General features: G+C 64.9%; 2 protein-coding genes across 4 annotated transcripts; both read right to left on the reverse strand.

The window, feature by feature from the left end:
• Nucleotides 1-1,265: 1,265 nt before the first annotated feature.
• TINAGL1 (tubulointerstitial nephritis antigen like 1) lies at nt 1,266-10,664 on the reverse strand. Of its 3 annotated transcripts, none has more exons than XM_042015542.1 (12): nt 10,459-10,664; nt 8,176-8,489; nt 7,422-7,485; nt 5,697-5,789; nt 5,486-5,600; nt 4,312-4,435; nt 4,078-4,228; nt 3,629-3,812; nt 3,294-3,339; nt 2,724-2,847; nt 2,251-2,296; nt 1,266-2,129 (listed from the first exon to the last, which is right to left on the reverse strand). In XM_042015542.1, the coding sequence occupies exons 1-12, from the start codon at nt 10,647-10,649 to the stop codon at nt 1,989-1,991; spliced, it is 1,593 nt and encodes a 530-aa protein (XP_041871476.1). In that variant the 5' UTR covers nt 10,650-10,664; the 3' UTR covers nt 1,266-1,988. The 3 variants fall into 3 exon arrangements, with proteins under 3 accessions (XP_041871476.1, XP_041871477.1, XP_041871478.1); XM_042015543.1 differs by lacking the exon at nt 10,459-10,664 and adding an exon at nt 9,126-9,160; XM_042015544.1 differs by lacking the exon at nt 10,459-10,664 and adding an exon at nt 8,987-9,041.
• Nucleotides 10,665-11,811: 1,147 nt separating this feature from the next.
• KCNQ4 (potassium voltage-gated channel subfamily Q member 4) lies at nt 11,812-21,371 on the reverse strand. Its single transcript, XM_042015366.1, has 15 exons — nt 21,239-21,371; nt 20,366-20,676; nt 19,611-19,737; nt 19,361-19,536; nt 19,166-19,291; nt 18,944-19,054; nt 18,728-18,823; nt 18,389-18,477; nt 17,153-17,308; nt 16,182-16,226; nt 14,541-14,761; nt 14,341-14,443; nt 14,121-14,252; nt 13,811-13,949; nt 11,812-13,697 (listed from the first exon to the last, which is right to left on the reverse strand). Exons 1-15 carry the CDS (start codon nt 21,369-21,371, stop codon nt 13,479-13,481), a joined length of 2,184 nt encoding a protein of 727 aa, XP_041871300.1. The 3' UTR covers nt 11,812-13,478.
• Nucleotides 21,372-21,905: the final 534 nt, after the last annotated feature.

Genomic DNA, 21,905 nt, shown 5'->3' on the forward strand with positions numbered 1-21,905 from the left:
AGATATATAGATATAGATATATATTTATATATAATATAATATATATAAAATATATTATATATATTATATATAATACAAGGGTGTGTATATAAGTGTACATACAGGCAGGTGTACATTATATAAACATATAAACAGCTGTGTGTTTACCTATATATACATATAAACCTAAGTATGGGGCTGTATGTTTATATATATATATATATATATATATATATGTGTGTGTGCAGGGGGGTGGTTGCATGTACATATATACACATATAAATATATACACAGGGTGTTCTTTATATATAAATGAATATACAGATATGTATATGCACACATATAGATATATAGATATAGATATATATAGATATATATAGAGAGAGATATATAGATATGTATATCGATATAGAGATATATAGATATGTATATCGATATAGAGATATATAGAGATTAATATAGAGATATATAGCGATATATAGAGATATATATGGAGATATATATGGAGATATACATCGAGATGTATATGGAGATATACATCGAGATATACATTGAGATACACATCGAGATGGGGGTGTTCATGTCTGACCACAAACAGGCGCCTGTACCTATATCTATCTATAAAATATATATATATACAGACACATCTATACACATCCATATCTCTATCTATACAAATAAATATATATATATTTTTAAATATTTAAAAAAAATAAATATATCGATACCTACAGTTGCAGGCAGCCACCACCAGGTGGCACCGCACTCCACACTCTGTGTCCCCCTGTGCTGGGGGGGGAGACCCGAGGGAGGCGACCCGGAAAGGGCCAGGGACCACCAGGAATGCAGACCTTTGGAAAAGGCCACAACAACCGCAGCGCTACCCCCGGGATGGAGCGGGGTGGCCGCGGGGACGCGGGGGCTGTGCCGGCACATCTCACTGTGGTGGCACCTGCAGGGCGCAGCTGGCCGCGGTGGCACCCCCAGCTGCACGGTGGCTGTGGTGGCACGCTCGGGTGTGGTGGCACAGCTGACTGCAGCGCCACATCTGGGTGCGGTGGCACATCTGGCCGCGGTCACCGCGGCCGTGGTGGCCCGAGCGGCTGCGTGTGCCCGCAGCGTGGCCAGCGCTGGCCGCGGTCACCGGAGCGGCGGGACCGGAAGGTGGACAATGAGCGGGGCCTTATCTCACCCCCCCAGCCCTTCCCGAGGCCACGCTGGGCCCCCCAGACGGGGGTGACAGGGGCCACGTGTCCCCCTCGGAGCACTGAGTCCACCCTGCCGGCTCTGAGGCTTCCATAACTTTATTTACAAACAATAAAAAGCAAAATAAATACAAAACCTTAAAAGTCCCCCCCTTGGGGTGGGGGGGGGGGGGGGAGAGGGGAGAGGTCCCGGGCTGCGCTGCTGCGTGGACCCCACTTGTGGCCCCACCAGGACGGGGACATCACGGGGCTGAGCCCTCCCTTGTCCCCGCTGTCCCCAGAGGGGTGGCGGGGCCATAGCACCATAGGGACGGGCTGGGGGGGGACGGTGGGGACCCCATCCTGGCCACACCCAGCCCTGGGGGCTCAGGGGACCCCCCCTCTGGGTTATTCCACACCCCCAGCTCCAGGGCTGCCCTGCTGGCGGGGAGTGGTGGGGCCAGGATGGGAGGGACCGGAATATGGGGGGACCCTTCCCAGCCCCATCCATCGGGAAAAGGAGGGGGAATCCCGCAGCTCCAGCCGGGATGGGGGGGGGTGCAGCTGCCTTTGAAGAGCCCCCCGCCGCCACCGCAGCCCAGCCGAGCCCGGGGCGGGGGGATTAGCGGGTAAATCCCATGGGAGACGGGAGCAGCCCCCGCGGCACCCCCCACGCACGCCCCACTGCACCCAGCCGCTGCGTCAGCACAGCGGGGACACGCAGCCCCCGGCCAGGGGACCCAGGGGACAACTCCAGCCCCCCGCCCGCCGTGCTGTGACTGCGGGGCCGAGCTGGGGACAGGGACATCGGGGGCAGCGGGGGGCTCACTTGTGCAGCATGTCCTCCATGCTGACGCGGCCCCAAACCCCCACCACGAAAGTCTCCACCTCGCACTCGTTGACGCCGCGGGCGATGCGAAAGTGGCCGCCCTCGCCCCACGCCGTGCCCCACGAGTTGGCCGCCGTCTGCAGAGGGGACACGGGACACGGGTGGTGATCCCCCGAACCCAAGCTGGACCCCAAATGGGTGCGGAGAAGCAGCAGCACCTCATGGCTGAGCCCCACCAAACTCACCCCCAACACTCACCCAGTATTTTTGGGTCTGGCCATCGGGCAGCTGCTCCTCTCCCCACCTGCAGCGGGACAGGACAGTGAGGGGGGTCCCCGGGCACCCCCAGATTGTGGGATCCCCCTTCCCCAGCACCGTGGTGGGACTGGGGGGTGCTGACCCTGCTCATTTCCTGCCCCCGGCGCCTCCCCAGGGCCAGGCCGAGGTTTTGACATCCGCTCCAGGAATACGGGCAGGAATATTTAGCCACGGCAGGAGGAAGGAAACACCGGCACAGGGCAGCTGGCCCCGCTCCCCTCTTTGGGGTCTGCACCTCCATCCAGCCCGCCCCCTCTTCCAGGGTGCTGAGCACCCCACTCGTGTCACTTGTGCCACCATTTCCCTCTCTGCTTCCTTTCCCAGCCTGGGGACATCCAAAGTGAACAATTTTCCCACCCAGACCAACCCTTTCCACACCCCCTGGAGCCCCCCCAGGCCACTCCCACACCCACCCGGTGATTTTGACCGAGTGGGTCCCGTGTCTCTGGTGCTTCGGCCCCTTCCCTTCGGCCACCGGCGTGTGCCGATAGATCCCGCTCTTGTACATGAAGAAATCCTCGTGCACCTCCAGGATGGCTGCGGGGAGCAGGACAGGGGTTGGGGACATTGCCACTGTCCCCAGGGAAGGGGCTCCGCGTCCCCCAGAGTGGGGGATACGGGCACAGCGGGGCACGGGGCATCGCATTGCCAGCAGGAGGGAAGGCGGCAGCCGGGTCCTCCCCGGGGCCATGCAACAACACTCGGAGGAGGTTTCAAAAAGAAAAAAATCAAGTTAAACAAACCCAGCTGCCAAGACGGTGATTAAATCTCGGAGTTAATGAGCAACCCAGTGCCCGCTGGGGTGGGCAGCGTGACGGGCACTGGGGCAGCACTGCCCGGGCACGCGGCTGAGGCCGAGCAGGGGGAGCAGCTGAGGGGGCTCGCACGACAGCTCCCCCAGCCCGGGCAGAGCGGCTTTGCCCCCCACCTTGTTCCCCCAACCTTTTGGGGTGCACAGAGGGGTGTCCCCGCCAGCTCCGTACCTTGCACGGGGCCGTTCTCCAGCAGCTCCTTCATGATCTCCTTCTCCTGCAAGCACAGAGCCGGGTGGCACCGGGTGGCACCGGGGCCGGGACCCCCGGCAGTGCCCTCCCCACCCCCAGAGATGCAGGCAGAGCTGCTCCAGCACCCACGGGTGGCTGTTGTGGAGATGCCGGGCTCAGGAGCCGCTCCCCCGCGGGCTCCGCAGCGGGGTTTTCCCAGCCGCATTCCCAAACTCGGTTTTTCCCAGGTAAAGCAGCCCGAGCCAAGCCCCTTCCCGCTCCCCCTCTCCCCACTCCAAAGGGCTCCCGCTCCGCCCCCGGGGCCCGGCGCTCACGCTGGAGGAGAGGCGGTAGGCGGGGGTGGACTGGTAGATCTCGTTGGAATGGGTCTGGGGGTTGGGGCACCGCGCTGTCGCCTGTCGCTTGCCCCGGCCCGTGGAGCGGCTGTGCATCATGCAGGGCGGGGCCACCGGCTGGCTCTGCTGGCTCGTGAACGGGTAGCACTCGTCTGTCACCACCCTGCGCGGAGGGACAGGGATGTGAGCAGGGGGAGGACCACCCGGCTCCATCCCCGTCCCAAACCCCGCTCCCATCCCCATCCCAATCCCACCCATATCCCAATCCCCACTTCCACCTTCCCCCCAAACCCCACTCTCCATTCCACCTTGGCAGCCCTCATTCCCCCACCTGCCCAAGGGACAGGAGGATCTCTTGGGCTCTCCCCAGAGCCTCAAACCCACTTTATCCCACCCCATCCCATCCCATCCCACCCCAACCCCCTCACCCTCTCCTGCGCAGGTACCACCAGGCCCCATCCAGGCGGCCCCCGCTGCAGCCCCGCTGGTTGCGGGTGTCACAGGACAGGAGGTTCTGAGGGGACAGGGCGGGGGTCATGTGTCCCATGGAGTGGATGGAGATGCGGTCGGAGGCCACGGCTGGGGAGGAGCGGGAGGTCAGGGGGAGGCGGTTCTCCCTCCGTCCCCGCTGTCCCCACCCAGCCCACCCTGTCCCCCCTCACCGGCCGTGGAGAAGGCCCAGGAGCCGGCGCAGTTCCCCTGGTCCAGGGGCTCGTGGATCATCCCGGGCCACTTTGCGGCGGCATCGAAGTGACGCGGCAGCACCTCATTGGAGTCCATGTTCATCTGCGGGGCAGAGGCGGGGGGGCTCAGGCCACAGAGACACCCCCAGATCCTCCTGCCATCCCAACCATCTCTGTCATCCTCTGAGCAGGGTCCCCAGCCCCCTTTAGTATCCCCCAGCCCCACTGCTGGACCCCATGTCCGCCTCCTGCCATCCCACTCATCCTCTGCAGAGTCCCCAACCAGCCTCACTGATTCTTTTCCTGCCATCCCTGGTACCCTCTGAGCAGGGTCCCCAGCTACCTTTAGTGTCCCCCAGCCCCACTGTGGGACCCCATGTCCTTCTCCTGCCATCCCGGCCATCCTCTGAGATGATCCCCAGCCCCCTTTAGTGTCCTCAGACCCACTGCGAGACCCCCTCAGGACAGGGACACCACCACAAGCGACAAAGATTTGGGCATCCCCCTTATCCCAGAAGGGCCAGATCCCTCAATTTCCCCCAAATTTGGGTTCCACAGCCCCAGCAGCTCCTCGTAGAACACCAGCACCGAGTGGCCTGTCCCGGACCCCAGCAAGGCCCTCGGTGGCCACCCCGAGCACACAGCTCTGGGTGACACAGCCCCTCATGGTGGCCTCTGGCCCAGCCTTTCCACTCGGGAGCGGGGATGGAGCCCCCGCCCCGGCCTTCCTGGGGAGGACACGGCCACAACTCCCTGGCTTCTCCCAGCACAGGAAGCGCCTCTAAAATTAAACCTCAGGCTCCGGAGCGAGGGGCTGGGCGTGCACCGAGCTCTGCCAGCACCCCAGGGACCCCCGGAGGGTGCCCATCGGGGGTTTGGGTGCGGGCAGAGGCAAAGCGCTGGAGCAGCCGGCTCTGCTGAGTCAGCAGCGGCGGGGCCGGCGTTCCGATGGGAAAAGAGCACGGAGGAGAGGGGGGAAAAAACAACACTGGCAGCCCGGGGATTGTCCCGGGGAATTTGCTGAGCTGCTGTCTCCAAACACAACCCTTCCCTGCCTCCCCCCTGGGAGCCCCTTCCCAGGGATGAGGAATCGCTGGGATAGGCAGGGATAACCCCTGGCGTGCCTCAGTTTCCCCCCTGCCGGGGCACTCACATGCATCTCATTCATGTTCATGATGGTGGGAGAGGGACGGAAGGTGCCCAGGCGGTGCCGGATCCCGTCCTCCAGCGTCATCCCCCAGAACTGGCTGTAGTTGGCGGCTCTCCAGCTGCGTGGGAGGAGGGACCACGGGTCAGGGGTTACCCCAAAAAGCAGCGAGGGGGTGAAGCATCCCTTCCCCATCCTCGCGGTGCCCGGTGCTTACCCGTAATTGCCCCTGTTGACGGCGTCGATCAGCTCCCCATCCACCAGGCAGGCGTGGTCCTCGCACTGCCACTGCCCGCCGGGCCCGCACGTGCTGCGGAGGGGACAGCCAGTGAGAGATGATGTCCCCAGAGTGACCAGGGGGACCCTGAGTGGACGCTGCCTCTCCCCAACTGGGCAGCCAGCGAGGGGCTCAGGGCTACTTTTGTCAGGGGTCACCAGGGCTTGGCACCTCGGAACGGGGTGAAGCCGTGGGCAGCCCTCCGGGTGACCCTGCGAGTGGCCTTTGGGTGGCCCTGGGAGCTGTCCCCCTCTGCCCCAGCCCCCGCTGGAGCCCCGAGGGCAGACAGGCCATGGGATAGAAAAATCAGCTGAAAAGCTGCCAGGGCTGCAGACATCAGAGAGGGGCTTGGACACCAGCCCGGGACTGGGGGTCAGGACTGGGTGTCCCCATGAGTGACCCACTCTGGCCAGCTCACTCCTGCGGCCCCCACGGGGACAGCTGGGGCAGGGGGGGGGCTGTGGGGGTGTGGCGGGTCCCCTGGGGAGCCCCGGGCTGTGCTCCCCCCGTGCGGTGAGCAATGCTTGGCATGCTCCCTCCTGCCCAGATCCCGGCACATTTCCCTTTTATGGAGCTGAACGAGGCCGCAGCCGCGTCCCTCCAGACACCCCCATCGCAATCCCGCCGGCAGCACCTGTATCCCCGCATTCCTCCATCCTTCCCTGAGCACTCCCGGTGCTGCGTGAGACACGTGGGGACTTGGGAGCATCTCGGGGTGACACCAGCTGGGTGCCCACGCTCTGCGTCACCCCACCATAATTTTTGCCCCCTGCCACCCCTCCCAGACCCCGCGGGACCCCGGCAGGGACAGGGGTGGGGGTGAAGCACTGCAGGAATTCCCGTTCTCCAGGCGCCAAGTGCGGGGGAGGAGGGTTTGGAACAGGAGATCTGCCCCCTCCGCAGCGCTGGCGGGCCAGAGATTCTCCCCCAGCACGGGCATGGATTTGGGATACTGACATTCCCCGCGGGAATGGGGACACCCTCCATCCCTGAGTGCTCCACACCGCGATCCCGGAGAACTTCCAGGCTGCCCGCGAGCTGTGGGGAGGGTCGGGCTGGCTTTTCACCTGCAGCCCCGGCGCACACCCGCACACGCATGTTCACACACGCGCCCCTGCCCTCGCACACGCCCCAGACGCTGCCTTTGATTTCCCCTTATCTGCCGCATCGCCCCGCCGGGTTCACTCCTCATCTCCGGTAGCTCCGCGCCTGCAGGTTCCCCTATCCCCCACCTCCGGATGCCAGTAATACCAGTATTCCCAGATAACCCCCGCGCTGCTCCAGCAGCGAGCTCCAGGGGCTGCCGAGCGGGCGGCACAGCCGGACTCTGGCCGCTGGCACGAAACCGCCGCGGCTGCCCAAGCGTCCCGTCAGGCTTGGGCAAGCTGGGCCGGCACCAGCGTGGCCAAAACCCCCCTGGGCAGCGCGTTGTCCTGCCGGGGCGAGCGGCTCCCACGCAGGCATGCGCTGGAACTTGGGAGCGGCTCAAGGCCCTTGGCTCTGGATTTGTTGGAGCAAAGGCGTTTTGGCAGCAGCTCCCACCACCCAGCTCGGGCCTCGCTCTCCACCGAGCCCTGAGGTTTACAGGAGCCCGCAGGACCGCGACACCTTCCTCTGGTGACATGCTGGTGACATGCCACAGGTGCCCACACGGCATTCACTCACCACAGGTTGCAGTTCTCCCGGTACGTGGCTCCCGTGGGATAATTGCGTCCGGCACGGGCGCAGCCTGGATGGGAATGGGAGAGCCCCTGGTGAGTGCTTGGCTGTGCCGGGGGTCCCCACCAGCACCCCCATATTCCCGGGGGTACAAAGCAAAGGGAAAATCAATGCTGTTCTTAAATCCGGGCTGCACCTTGGCACCCCCAAAGTTATGATGGGGCTCAGTGGGTTCCCCCCCGGTGCAGGGTGGGTGGGAGCGGGGCTGGCTCGGCGCCGGGAGGGTTAAATATGCTCAGCCTGGCGGGACAGGGATAAAGGGGCCGGTTGTGCCCGGGAGCTGGCTCTGCTCCGCAGGGACTTCTGAGAGAGCCTTGTGCTGCGAGCTGGGGGCTGCCCGTGCCCCCTCCTCGCCCCCGGCCGCCCCAGCTGCCGACAGGGTTAAGCCAGGGCCACATCTGCCTGCCCCAGACGTGACCGGGCAAGCTGGGATGGAGTCCCCGCACATCCCTGCTCTGCCCACAGGCGCTGCTGGAGCTGCCCCTTCCCCAGGGCACGGGCTGTGGGATCACGGGCTGCTCCCACACCTTTTTCTGCGAGTCCATCCCCATCCTGTAGGAGTTTCCACAGCTTCGAGCTGTCTGGAGAAACTCTGCAGTGAGGGCAGGAATGTGAGGCGCCACATCCATCACCCCAAGGAGCACCAGCAGCACCCCAGGACTGTCCCCCGGCACCCACAGCCAGGCTGGGCGCTCCTCACCTGAGGCTTTGGGGAAGGGGGCCGGGATGCCCAGGCAGTATTCCCAGAAGTCGGGGCAGCAGTCGGAGACGGTGCGGTTGCAGAAGAGGTCGCAGTAGCAGAGGGTGTCGTGATAGGGCACGGTGCAGCCGTCGTCGCGGCCGTGGCAGCAGACGTCCCCCCGCTGGCAGTAGGAGCCCCCGGCGTCATAGACCCCGTGCTCGTACAAACCGGGCCCCAGCTCCCGGCGGGTGCGGACCCGGGAGGACAGGGCCACCTGGGCCACCAGCCAGACGCACAGCAGGGCCCACATGTCCCCGGTCATGTCCCCACACCTGCAGAGGGAGGGCAGTGAGGGCACGACAGCCGCTGCTCCCACCTCAAAACGTTCCGGTTTTGTAACTCCCCTTGTGACCGCGCAGCTCAGGGTTCCCACAACCTCCCAAACACCCTCTCCCCCCAGGTCCCCACTCCCCGGCATCTCAGGGGCCCCGTGCCCGCCCAGCCCTTAACCACCGGCTCCAAAAGCAAAACCCCCGCGGGAAGGGGCTCCCCGGGACACTCGGGGGGGCTGCCCGGGTCCCGTTCCCAACGCCACCCCCAGTCCCTATGGCAGGCAGGTGGCCGAGGGGGGCGGCGGGGACCCCAAAAGAGGCCAGTGGGGACAATCCGGGGGACACACGGGGAAGGACCCTCTCCTGCCGGGTCCCATCCCACGGCCCTACCTTGCTCCGCCTGCAGCGCGGGGACTCCCCCGACCCCCGTAAAGCGGGGAGGGGGTGACCCGGGAATCCCGGGAAACCTCTCCTTCCCTCCCCGTCCCCGGCCGTACCTGCCGCGCCCGCCGTGCGGGGACCCCGGGAGAGGAGTGGGGGGTCCGGTACCGGGGAGTCGTGGGGCGGGACCCTTCTCTCCTCCCGCCTGGCACCCCCCTCCAGCCCCACCCCGTCCCCCCCGAGCCGGTCCCGTACCTGCCGCGCCCAGCGCTCCGCGCCCGCCGCCGGCCCCGCCGCTCCTTATAGCCGCGCCCCGGCCGGGGGGGCGCGGGGAGGCGCCGGGGCAGCCGCGACCGGCCCGGGGCGGAGCACAGCGGGGCGGGGGTCGGGCCTGGGGCTGCAGAGCACAGCCCCGAATTTGTGGCCCCTTCGCCCGGAGTCCCGGGCGACACCTCTGTCCCCGCGGGGCCGGGGTGTCCCCGGCTCCTGATCCCTTCCCGGTGCCCCCCGGCACTGCCCTCGCAGGATGGGGGGTCCCGGCTATCGCGCCAGCACCCCCTGCTCCATCCAGGGGGGAATCCATCCTGGGCCGTTTCCCCATTCCCCAGGTGTGTGGAGAGCACGGGTAGGGAGGGTGGAGAGGGGAGGGGGCTGCATTCCTCCCCCTTCCAGGGGTGTGGGCAGCTGGGTACAGCTGAGACAGGCACACCCCAGCCCAGGGCACGGAGTTGGTGTCACTTGGATCCACCCCCATGTCTCCGCTGCCACCGCCCAGCCACACGCTCAGGGACCAGGACCGGGGGGGTCTTGGCCACCCCCCAGGCTCTGGTCCCCCCCCCCCGCAGCACCAGCACCAGCTGCTGCGGGATCTCAGCCGCCCACTCGGGGCTCCTGCTGTCCCTGGCCCGCCAGGAGCATCTCCCAGCCCTGCCAAAGGATTCCTCGAGGATGCCTCACGGCAGCCAGGACGGGAGCACGGCGGGGTTCCCTGGACGGCCGCGGGCCACGGGCCACGGGCTCCTGGCTGAGCCCACGGGGACATGCCGCGGCCAGGGCGGGCTTCGCTCCGGGGAAGGGTGTGGAAGTGGGGAGCACCAAATTCCGCCGGGCACGGGAGCTGCCTGCTCCCCGGGGCGCTCTGGGCGCCTGAACGGGGATCCTGCGGGAGCCCATCCTGCGGGAGCCCCTCTTCCAAGCGCTCTTGGAAGGGCCTTTTCCTGTGAGCGCGTCCTTGGGCAGCGCACGCAGCGCGGAGCTGGAGGCTGGAGCGCCGCAGGAAGGAACTGGGTCCAGCCCAGAGTCCGAATGTCTCCAGCATGACTGGACTCGTAGGAATCCACAGTGAGTCACGAATTCCCCCAAGACCCCCGGGGGGAACAAAGCAAAGCCACTGGCACAAAGGACATCCCCGGCCACTGCTCTGTGTCCTTGTGCTCCCGCCAGCTCCCTGACAGCTCAGAGGACGCCGTGGGGTGCTGCGGGAACAGCTGAGCATTCCCGTAACAACCCTGTTCCCCTGCCAGCTGATAAGAGCCGCTTCGCGGAGGCGGCAGCGGCGACAGTCCAAGCGTTTGGAGCATCCCCTCACCCCGTTCCTGCGGCTGGGCTCCGGCGGGATGCGGCCAGCTGGCCCTGCGAGGTCACAGCTCCCTCTGTGTCACTCTGACGCTGGCGTCTCCCCCCTGCTCGTGCCCCCTCTCCGGGGAGTGGCAGCCTCGGCACACGTGGGGCAGCCAAGGTGGAGGGGGACAAAGTCCTGCCGGGGCACCTTGGGGCCATGTGACGGCGGGAGGCAGAGCCGCGGGCTGGCACACACCCCCTGCCCTGCGTGTGCCACCGTCCCGGCCATGCTGGGGGAGGGAAAAGGTCTCAGGACCCTGTCCCCACTGCTCAGAGGCGTGGGAAGATCCCACACCCAGCTGGGTTGGCCCTGGATGTCCCATGGACACGCACGGGCTCTGCCGAGCTGCCACTCCCGTGGGGAGCAGGGTGAAGATCCCACTGTTGCAGGGACGAATCCCTCCAAACCCACCCGGGAACGCCGCACACCCAGCTGGGAACACCGGCAGAGGCCGGTACGGTGCCCCTACGGCTTTCGGGGTGCTGCTGCGTCCCGGATCCCCCTCAAAGCCAACCCCCCATGGATTGCACCCCACACATCGGGCACTCCGCGGAACCGGGGTGCTGGAGTCCCCACGAGACCCCCATCCCCGGGCCAGGGCAGCTCTGGGGGCAGCGGGGCCGGTGTGAACGGGGCAGGGAGGTGCTGCCCCCGCAGTGCTCGGCTCCGAGATGATCCTGGAGCGAATTTCTTGGCAGGAGGCAGCCAGGAAAGGCAGGGACTGACCTGCGGCCAGCCCCGGCTTCCTCCCCAGCCAGCGGCACGGGAAGGGGCCACCTCAGCCCTCGATGTCGCAGGCTGGAGGACGTGTTGTCCCCGGGGTGCCAGCACACAGCGACGGGGCGAAGCTTTCCTGTCCCTGCAGGGGTTTGGGATCTCCTGGGCAAGACGGCTCCACCCTCACCTCCCTGGGATGGCCTTGGGGACATCGCAGCGTCGTCTCCATTTGGGGGGGACACACCAAAAAGAGGGGGATGGGGCACAGCCCTTCTCGGGGCAGCGGCCCCTCCCCGTAAGGTGCCAAAGCAGCAGAGCGTCACTCTGAAGTGACATCAACCCTGCACCCCCCGCACACAGGATGGAGCTGGGGGGCGAACGAGCTGGAGCTGGCGTCTCGACCCCATCTCGGTGGGTTGCTGCAGCTTAAGGGGTCAGGGAGGAGTCCGGACATTTGTGTCCTCCGGCCGGACGCTTGTGTGCCCCGGCCGGACGCTTGTGTCCCCCGGCCGGACGTTGCTGTCCCCCGGCCGCGGCTCGGCGGCAGGGCTGGAGTGCCACCTCTCGGGAGCGCCGGGAGACAGACGGCAGCAGGCGGGCGGCCTCTACTCCAAATTTTAATGAAACAAATAAGTTAATAAGTTAATCAAGTGAGGTAACTACCGCTGGCTCGGGGGGGGGGGGGCTGCGGGGACCAGCCAGCCCCGGGAGGGAGGGGAGGGGTCCTAAGGGTTAATTCCTGCGTGCGGCTGCGGGCAAAGCTGTCACATGCACCTCGCCCCACGGGCACCCACCCAGCGCTGTCCCCTCGTGTCCCACCGCCCGGGCAGCCCCGGGGCGAGGGGAGGGGGCCGGGGGGCTGCAGGAGCTCTGGTTCTGGTGGGGGGTGGGGTTCAAGCAGCTCTGGCACGGCCCGCGCTGGCCACATGCACTAACGGGGTGAGGAAACGAGCAGGGTCGGGGGTCCCCGCTGCCGGGAGCAGAGGCACAGGGGGGGCTCGGGAAAAGGGGGTGCGAATCCCACGATCCGAAGCCCAGAGAGGGGCGGCGCTGGCAGCGAGGGGAGCGGTGGGAGCAGCCCAGGACAGATCCCGGCACTGTGGGGTCACCACCGAGCCCCCCCGGGACCCTCGGCTGCAGCCCCAGCCTGGCACTTTGGCACAAGCCCAGCCTGGCTCAGCCCAGTGCTGCTGGACTGGAAACCAGCGCCGGGACAGGGAGCGGGGCAGGGAAGGGGACTGGGGTAGCGTGGAAGCTGTCGTGGCTCTGCTATAGGTGACATGCAAGGACACCGCCCTGTCCCCACCAGGCCCGGCCCGTGCTTCCCGGACCACAGAGGGGACAGGGAAACGGGCAGGGACAAACTGAGCACCGCAGGACCCAGCAGCCAAGGAATCCTCTAAGCAGGAGCAGGGGCTGGGACACAGGGGGAGGGACGCTCCTTGGGGACAGCGCCTGTGCCTGCATCCCTGCCTTCCCCACAGCCCCTGCTCAGCTTCCTGACTCCAGGACCACCATCGGGTGGAGCTTTTCCGGCTGGCCCTGAGCCTTCAGGACCTCCAAGGCCCTCCTGGGCAGCACAGTCCAGCCCTGGGAGCTGGCAGGGGGTTGCTTATTGCCTCTGTCCCCTCGGGTTGCTCTTCCCAGGGGTGTTGCATATTAAGACATTATTGCATAAATATATATATTCTATATATATATTGCCCTGGGAGCATGCACGGGCAGGCAGAAGGCTCTGCTGTGCTTCGGGAGGGCTGCAGCCTGGTGAGGGGGGACAGTCCCCTGCTCCCCACACTGGGAACCCCGAATGACGCGGGTAAAACCACCTGGGTCGTGCCCCTACACCCCTGCACTGGCAGCAAGAGGGAGGTGGGACCTTGCATAGCTGGTGGTGGCCCCGGCTCAGCTCTGGGGGACCAGGCAGGAGCTATCCTGAGGGCTGGGGTGGGGTTCAAACCAAACCCCAGGGGATGGGGCCAGCCCGGAGCATCCCCACCACAGCTGGGGAGCACCCAGGACCCCAGAGCTGGGGGGTCTCATTCCATAGGAGACCAGGAACATCCCCAGAACATCCCAGGAACATCCCAGGAACATCCCAGGGGCATCCCAGGAGCGTGGGGTGGCCATGCCACAGTGCCATGTCCCCCCTCAAAGGAAGACTTGCTTCAAGTAACACGGCGAGGGACGGCAAGGGGACAGCGAGGGGACAACGCCACGCCGCTCCCAGCGCCCCATCCCAGGCGGGCAGGGTCCATCCCGCTGCCTCCTGCTCAGTCCATGTTGGTGCTGGCCGACCTGGAGATGTTGAGGGTCTGGGCGGACACCGAGATGTCCTCGTGGTCCACGGGGCTGTGGTAGTCCGAGGTGATGTCGGGCTCGCCGGGCGGCACCCGCACCGCGGCCAGGCTGAAGGAGTTCGTGGAGCCCTTGCGGAGGCACTGCGAGTAGAGGCCGAGCAGCAGGTCCAGCTTGTGCTCGATGGATTGCACCTGCAAGGGGCGCGGGGTGCGGCTGAGCCGGGCCCACCCCCGCGGGAGGGGTCCCGGGGGGCTCGGCTCCGCCTCCAAAGGGACGGTGACACTCAGGGGTGTCCCCTCCTGACCTGCCGCTCCACTTTGACCACGCGCCCCATCATGCTGAGCTCGTCCACCAGCTCCGCCTCCAGCGCCGGCTTCTCCCCCTTCTCCCGCACCTTTTTGTCTGCAGGGAGCGCCCGATCCCTGCCCACGATCTGGTCCACGCTGGCAGGGAGGGAAGGAAGGGGCAGAGCCCATCCATCACTCCCAAGGGCTGGGGAGACCACCAGGGATGGGGATGGAGCTCTGGGAATGCATCCCGACCATCGCGATGGGCCACCAACCACCTCATCTCGTGGTGGGAGAACCCCCAGGGTCACCTGCAGGGCACCTCACCGCGTCTGCAGGCTCTTGATCCTGCCCAGCATGTCCAGGTGTCCGGCCGAGTACTGCTCGATGACATCCTTGACGTCGTAGGGACGCAAGGTCTCCTTGAACTTCCTCTTGGCCACCAGGAACTTCAGGATCCTGCAGGGACAGGCGGGCTGGAGGCAGGAACGGGGTGCCCGGAGGGGGCTCTGTGCACGCTGGGGGACACGGGAGGGGACAGTCTCACCTGGCGGCCCGGATCAAGGTCTTCACTGCCGGCATGATGTCCTCGAAGGTCAGGTCGCTGGGCGAGCTCCTGTCCTCGCCACTGTCCTCGGGCGGGCAGTCGGCTGTGGGTGCCAAGAGCGGGCGGATGGCAGACCCCGAGGGCTGCCCCCGACCCTGCAGCCCCCCAGCGTCCCCCAGACCCCCCACCCAGGGGCTCACCCTCAGTCGGGGTCCGCGGCTTGAGCCTCAGGGACGCTCGGAATCGGGTGCGGTCGTTGAAGCTCCAGCTCTTCTGCACCTTGGTGGGGCTGGAGGCCTCGGCGACGTCCTCGGTGCTGGGGGAGCGGTGCAGGGGCGGCCCCAGCTGCTGCTGCCGGCCGCGGCTGCCCTGGCGCTGGGAGCTGCTCAGCCGGATCCGCTCCTTGATGCCCATCTTGTTGCTGCGTGGGGGGCAGCGGGAGGGCGGCGTTAGGGGCGTGGGGACGGGGTGGTCCCTGGGGTGAAGTGGGGGTGGCCGTGCTGAGCTCACAGAGAGCCCCCGGCAGGTGATGGGCATGAACCAGGCCAGGAGCAGGCGGTTCGTGCAGGGGCAGCTCTGCGGTTGCTTCTTTAAACCCCTTGTTTTGGTCCCAAGAGCAGAGAGAGGAGGTGACAGACCAGGAGAGAGGGGACAGACAGTTGTGGCAGCAGGGGACATGCGGCAGAGCCACCTCTGAGCGGAGCAGAGCTCTGCTCCTGCTCCATCTCTGCTGGCACGGGGTGTCCAAACCCGGCCAAGCCGCTTCATCCTCCTCCTCCTCCTCCTCCAGGCTGCACCTCCCAATCCAGGCTCTGCTCCTGCCCTAACGCGAGTTCTGCTCCCAAACCCAGCTGCTCTGCTGGGCTGGGAGGAAACACCAGGCATTGTTTATGCAGGACCTACACAAACCCCCCGTGTTTTGCATGATGACAGACCCCAAACACAGCTCAAGGGGACACACAGCTCAAGGGGACACACAGCTCAAGACCCCAAAGCCGGGGAGGACACAGAGTGAATCCCACAGCCGCTGCAGGACAGGCTTCATGGAACCCCGGTGTTTGGGGACACTCTTGGATTTCCACAGGCAGGGTACAGGCAGGACAGGGGGCTCCCAGCCCTTCCCCGTGCAGGCAGGGGGGCTGCCACACATCCCACACATCCAGCGGCTGTGCCAGAGGGTGGGAAGGGCCGTGTCCCGGGAATCAGGCTGCAGCACACAGGTGGGATGGGATTTACGGGATTTATCCAAGTGTCACCAGCAGCCCGTGCTCATCCACGCTGCACGACGGGAAAACTGAGGCAGTAAGGGACATTGGGGACAGAGGGGACAGTCAGCTCAGCCCAGGCCGTGCACAGCCCCCCTGCCCTGCGGACGGACACCCAGTTCAGCCTCCACCCCCCGAGCCTCAGTCCCCAGCCCTCTCCATGCCGCAGGCACCCAGGCAGGGAGCGCATCCATGCATCCCGGGGTTCCCTGCCCCGCTCTCCGGCGGGACAGGCAGGACACGGTACCTCCGTCTCCACGTGCCCCACGTCTGCAAGAGCCTCCTCTTACCACTAAAGATGGGGCTGGAGGGGCAGGGTAGAGACACAGGAGAAAAGAGAGTCAGCCACGGCCGGCGGGGAGCGGAGCGTCCCGGGCCACCGCGTTCCCGTCCCCCGGAGCGCCACCGGTGAGTGCGACAGCCCCGCCGCTGCTGGGAGGGCAGGGTGTTTGTGTAGGTCCTGCATAAACACCTGTGCGGTTCCTCGGCTCTGCCAGAAGGATTTGGGGACGGTCGCCGAGCAGAGGGACCGTGGTGGCCCCGCAAACCCCGTCGGGGCACGGGGGCGAGCGTTACCTGAGGCGTAAACACTTGTGGGGCTGCGCGTCCTCCTCATTCCAGCTTGGGGGGAGTGGGGGCATGGTGGGTGTGGGGGCGAGGGTGGAGGGATGGAGAGGAGGAGGAGGAGGAGGGTGAGCGGGAGAGGGGAGGAGAGAGAGAGAAGATGAGATGTTGTGAGAGGTGATGCTCGCGGGGGAGATGGGCGGGCTCGGGCCCCCGAGTGGGGTTCGATCCTTCCCCTGCCAGTTCCTGGTTGGGCACGGAGCCCAGGGAGGAGCCCCCCGAGCGCCGAACTCACCTGGGGGAGCAGGTCCCGCTCAGCCCCACACCTGCAGCCTCAGCCCTGCTGATGTGGCATCACGGGGGAAACTGAGGCACGAGGCCTCTCCCCACCTAACCCTGGCGCTGGCCCGATGTCCTGGGGGGTGGCCAGCGGTGGTGGCACGCTGGCATCTCCGGGATGCTCTTCAGGCAGAGGGGACAAGGGGCACGGTGCAGAGCAGCCGCCATCAGCAGCAGGGCAACCTCAACCCCTCTCTTGCCCCTCTTCATGGGCAGCTGGAGCCCTTCACAGCCCCAGGCTCTGGGATTTGCTCCTTCCCGGGCTCTGGAGCGCAGCCACACGGCTCCATCCCACCGGGATGGCACCGCTGCCCTTGCCAAGGGATTTTGTGCCACGCTTGGTTACCCTGTGCCACATCCCGGGGTCACGGCCACATAAAAAGGGCAGCGAGGTGACCTCACGAAGGTACAACAGCCCAGAGCGTCCCTCTGGATCAAATCTGCCCCTTCTGGAGCTGGAACAGAGCTGGGAGCAGAACCAGGAGCAGGAGGGATGCTCAGCACGAGTGGCGAGCAGGGTCAGTTTGGGGTGGTGGCATCTCTGGGGTCCGGTCTGGCAGTGACAGTGACATCGCAGGAGGGCACAGAGGAGCAGAGGAGACAGAGCAGAGAGGAGGGAGAACACGGGGGCTGCCCCCTCCTACCTTTCCCCTGCACATGTGGCCAGGCTGATGCTTTTCTGGGCAGGGGTGAAGGAGTGGTAGGGCGGTGGGGCTCTGTCGGGCCATTTTTTCACCTCTGAATTCCTAAATCCTCCGTTGCGAACCCGGTGCAAATGCTCAAACATAAGGACCAGCTCTCTGAGGTCGGGGTGAAATAAAAACGGGGAGAAATTAAATTTTCCAAAGCAAACGAAATGAGCGAAACGAGGCTGAGCAGCGCCGGATCCTCCTGAGCGCGAACCAAAGCAAAACCGGAGCAAAACAAGAAAAAAAAATCAGCATTTTTGTTCAAAAGACGGTTTCTTAATTAGGGGTGATGGGGCTAAGAAGGAGTCCTGGGACAGGATTCCACAGAGGGAAGGGTTGGATGCGCTGAGAGGGATGGATCAGGCAAGGACAAACCTGGGACGGGGTGGGGACATGGGGACCTGTCACCATCAGATCCTGGGCGCTGCTGGAGCAGCCAGGAGGGGAAAAGCTCAGATCCAGCAGGGATCGAATCTGGCTCTGTGTGAATTCCACTGCAGGGAAAACAGCTCCTGGCGCAGCAGGAGGGTCAGCAGAGCCCCCAGCGACTCCCCGGATCCGGGGTGATGCTCGGGAAGTTGGGAGTCAGGGCTGGGGCTGTTAAAAGCCCTGCCCTTGGAAAAATTAAGTGTGGGACAGAAGGATGAATTTGTCACTCGGTCAGAGGAGGGCAGGACACGCAGGCAGGGCAGGGATGCGGCACAGGGATGTGGCAAACCCTCGGGGTCTGGAAGAGAGGTCTGGAAAACCTTTGGAGAGCCTTGGATCCACCCGCAATGGCAACATCCCAGGGGTCACGGGAGGGAGACGCTGCAGGGAAGGGACATGGGGCTCCCACTGGACCCCCCGTGTCCAGCTGGGTCCAGGCCTGGAACCAGCTCCTGTCCATCTGTGGCTCCACCACCACAGCCATGGGGTCCCCGAGGCACCATCCTGTTCCCTGTGGTGCTGGAGGAAGGCTATGAGTGGGGTAGGAGGGGATGGGATGGCTGCTGGGCGCTGTGAGGATGATGAGGATGAGGGAGGCTCCTTCAGCAGACGCCGTGCTGGGCTCCCATCCTGGGAAGGTGTCGGTGCTGCTCCACTCCACCGAGCCCCCGATGGTTCCACAAGGTCCCTCCTGGTTTCCCAGGCTGTTCATCCCCACAGGGACCCCCGGGAGCCCCCCAGCCCTCGCCTCCTCCCGCCTACCTGAAGGCGGGCAGGAGGCTGTCGTAGTAACACCACGTGGCCGTCAGGTACACCCGGCTCACATCCGTGGAGTACAGGCGCCAGGCAGCCTGCACGGGAGCGAGAATTCCGGGAATCGGGATCAGTTGGGATGGGAAAACACCCCCGGACCCCTCCATCCATCCTGGGCCCCCCACAGGCAGCGACCAAGCCAAAGGAAGGATCTGGGTGCTGGATGTGGGGCCGGATGTTTGGGTGGTTTGGTGACGGGCGGAGCAGACGGGGAGGGGGACAGCAGAGCATTCCCGGGATGGGGTGGGGCGGGATGGGCTGGGGCGGGACACGCCAGCCCTGCCTTACCTGGATCAGGTTCGCCGCCGGAGTCCGCCTCTTCTCAAAGTGCTTCTGCCGATGCTGCTCCTGCACTTTGAGGGCGAAGCCGGAGCCCAGGATCCCCTGGGGACGGGAGGGGACACGGCGCCGTGGGTGGTGGTGGCACAGACCGGGCCCCACACAGAGGCGGCTCTGCCCCTTTTCTCCCCTATTTTTGCCGAGAAAACCCTCTCCTCTACTCACGGCGGGCAGGGCGAAGAAGGAGATGCCGAGCAGGGCGAATCCGGCCGCCAGCATCCGGCCCAGCCACGTCTGCGGCGCCTTGTCCCCATAGCCGATGGTGGTCAGGGTCACCTGCCCGGGGGCACAGCAGCGGGGGGCCTGGAGGGCGCTCCCCCACCACGGCCCCGTCCCACCCTCCTGCTCCCCTCCCGGGGCCGGGGGGCCGTGGGGGGCCGAGCTTACCGTGCCCCACCACAGCGAATCGGCGTAGGTGGCGAACTGGACGTTGGCGTCTTTCTCCGCCAGGTACACGAGGAAGGAGGCGAAGATGAGCACCAGGAAGCCGATGTACCAGGCGGTGATGAGCTCCTGCGGGGCACGGCGGGTCACACGGGCTCGGGGACGTGGCGGGGGATGTAGCTGGATTATTTTTCTCACCTTGCTGTGGGCGTAGACGACGGAGCCCAGCAGCTTCCAGGTGCCGCCGCGGCGGTCCATGCGCACCATGCGCAGGATCTGCAGGAAGCGCATGCTGCGCAGCGCCGACGTGGCGAAGATGTTGCCCTGCGTGCCCGCGGCGATGACGGCCACCGAGGCGATGAAGACGATGAAATCTGAGGGGACGGCGAGGCTCAGGGGGTGCGTGGGTTATCCCAAATTCCGCCGTTCCCGAATCCCAACCCAGTACCGATCACGCAGAAGGGTTTCCTGGCGAAGCGGAAGCGGCCGCGCCAGCCGCGGTAGCGGCAGCAGCAGCCGGCGGCCCACACGCGGATGATGTATTCCATGCCGAACACCACGATCATCACGAATTCCTGCCGGGGGAGAGGGGGGCAAAGGCGGTGAGAGGGGCAGGGCAGAGTGGGGGGGCTCGGCTTGGAGGGGGGCAAAATGAATCGGGCTGAGCGCGGTGCGTGGTGTCCCCCCCCAAGGCCACCGGAGCCATCCCAGGGGATCGGGGCGGTGCCACCGGAGCCATCCCGGGAGCCGCAGCCGTCGAGGTTGTCTGAGCATCGCGGCTCTGCTGCCTCGCCCCGAGCTGGGTCCTGTTCCTCCGCTGTCAGCATTGTCCTCCTACCTCTCGCACAAACAAGCCCCCGTTCTGCTTACTCGCAGGAAAAGTCACAAGGACCTTCCCAATTTAGTCTCCATCACTCGGGAGAACTCCCTGCGTCAGCTCTTTCTGACAGTTTGGGGGAAAGTTGCCTTTTTTAGCCCCTCGTGCCCTGCCTTTTCCAGCGGTTGATGCCTCTCCCCGCGGCACGGAGGGACAAGGGTGGGATGGGCCACCCCGTGCCAGGGTGGCTGCCATCGGATCGTCAGCGACATCCCGGCTGGGGATGGGGTCACAGGGGTTTTTTGTTGGTGATCTTGCCCGATTCTTTTAGGATATAAAGTGGGGAGGGAAAATCCGAGCACCAGCCCTGCTCCTGCATCACTCACCAGGATGAAGAGGCACTGGTTGGCCAATTTCTGGTGCTCCTGGATGGTGGAGAAGACCGACAGCACCAGGCAGCTGAAGACGAGGAGGAATCTGCAAGGAGAAAGTGTCAGTGGGGGCACCGGGACAGCCAGGGGACCCCAGCCCACAGTGCTGCCCCCCACTCGCAGCCTGAACCCCCCAGCCAAGTCTTCCACGGCCACATCTGAGCCACGAGGGACACATTTTGCCCCTAGATGGTGGCATGGAGCCTTTGGGGAGCCCAGGAGCAGCCGTGGGGCTCGGTGCCAGCTCTGCCGCAGCCCTGCAGCTTCTTAATTAAAGGCAGGGAGGGAGGCGGAGGGTCCCGCACTGTGGAGGGTTCTGCTGCTGCAGGAAGGGGACCAGAGCTTCTCTGGACTGTCCCCTGCATCACTGCCACCGTGGCGACCTGCCAGCAACACGGGGACCACCTGGGAAGTGTCAGAAGTCCCCAGGAACAGCTCCGAGGCTGCTCCTCCCCGAGGGCTGGGCTCAGGCACGAGGGGCTTTGGCCCATTTAAAATAGGGAGGGGAATTAAAAAAAAAAGAAAGAAAGAAAGACAAAAAGAAAGTCGACTCCGAAGCTGAAGCAAATGAAACCTCCAAAAATACATTTTTTTTCCCCTGATCCAGCGATTCTAAAAAAGGAAAGCGGAGGGCTTGTGCCACCGGCCCACGTGACGGCGAGCAAAGGGCCACTGCTCCGTCACCGCGGCTCCGTGATGGCACCGGGCACTCCGGGCACCCATGGCCACAGTGGGTGGCACTGGGACAGCCTGGCTGAGCCCTGGTGGCCCTGGCACCCTGTCCTCGAGCTGGTGGCACTGATGTCACCCCCAGCGCTCTGTTCTCACGGTGACAATGCCCAGGGGCCATCGGGGGTGATCCAGAGGGGTGAGGGGGGCTCAGGGCCCACTCGGGAGCACTTTCCCATCTCCTCATGTTGCCGATGTGGAATTTTGGGGCAGAATCAGCTGCCTGGGCCATCGGAGGGATGAAACCTGTCCCAGCGTCGGGGAGGAGGCACCGGGGGACACAGCACCAGGGGACGATGCTCTGTGCCCTCAGTGGGACCATCCAAGGCCCCTCCCCACTGACCCCACAGCCCCGTGTGGGGCCGGGGGCTCTCAAACCTGGCCGTGCCATGAGGAGGCTGCGGGGTGACACAGCCTAAAGGGGACAGCTGGGTCCCTTTCCCCCAAAATGCTGCTGGAAGTGGGACCCACAGCAAAAAAATCCCTGGGAATGGGAAAAGGGCTGGATGCAGAGCATGCAGGAGGGAGAGCTGGAGCCATGAAGGGGCCAGGGGTGTCACAGCCTTGTCACCGCCCTGCCCTCGCCGCAGAGGACGACGCTGCTCTCCCGGGCACTCCCCACCCGCAAAGCAGAAGGTTGGAGCCGGTTCCTTCTCCCTCTGAATTATTAATTGGGTTTTTTTTTCCTTCGGCGCAGCAGTTCTGGAATTAACCCCCGCTGGGAAGAGCGGCACCCCCGAGGCACGGGCAGGGAGCGCCGGGCCCT

The sequence above is a fragment of the Corvus kubaryi genome, unplaced genomic scaffold, assembly GCF_017639235.1.
Source record: "Corvus kubaryi isolate FWS band 111438036 unplaced genomic scaffold, C.kubaryi_AGA036_p1.0 split3-37304, whole genome shotgun sequence".
Taxonomy (NCBI): Eukaryota; Metazoa; Chordata; class Aves; order Passeriformes; family Corvidae; genus Corvus; species Corvus kubaryi.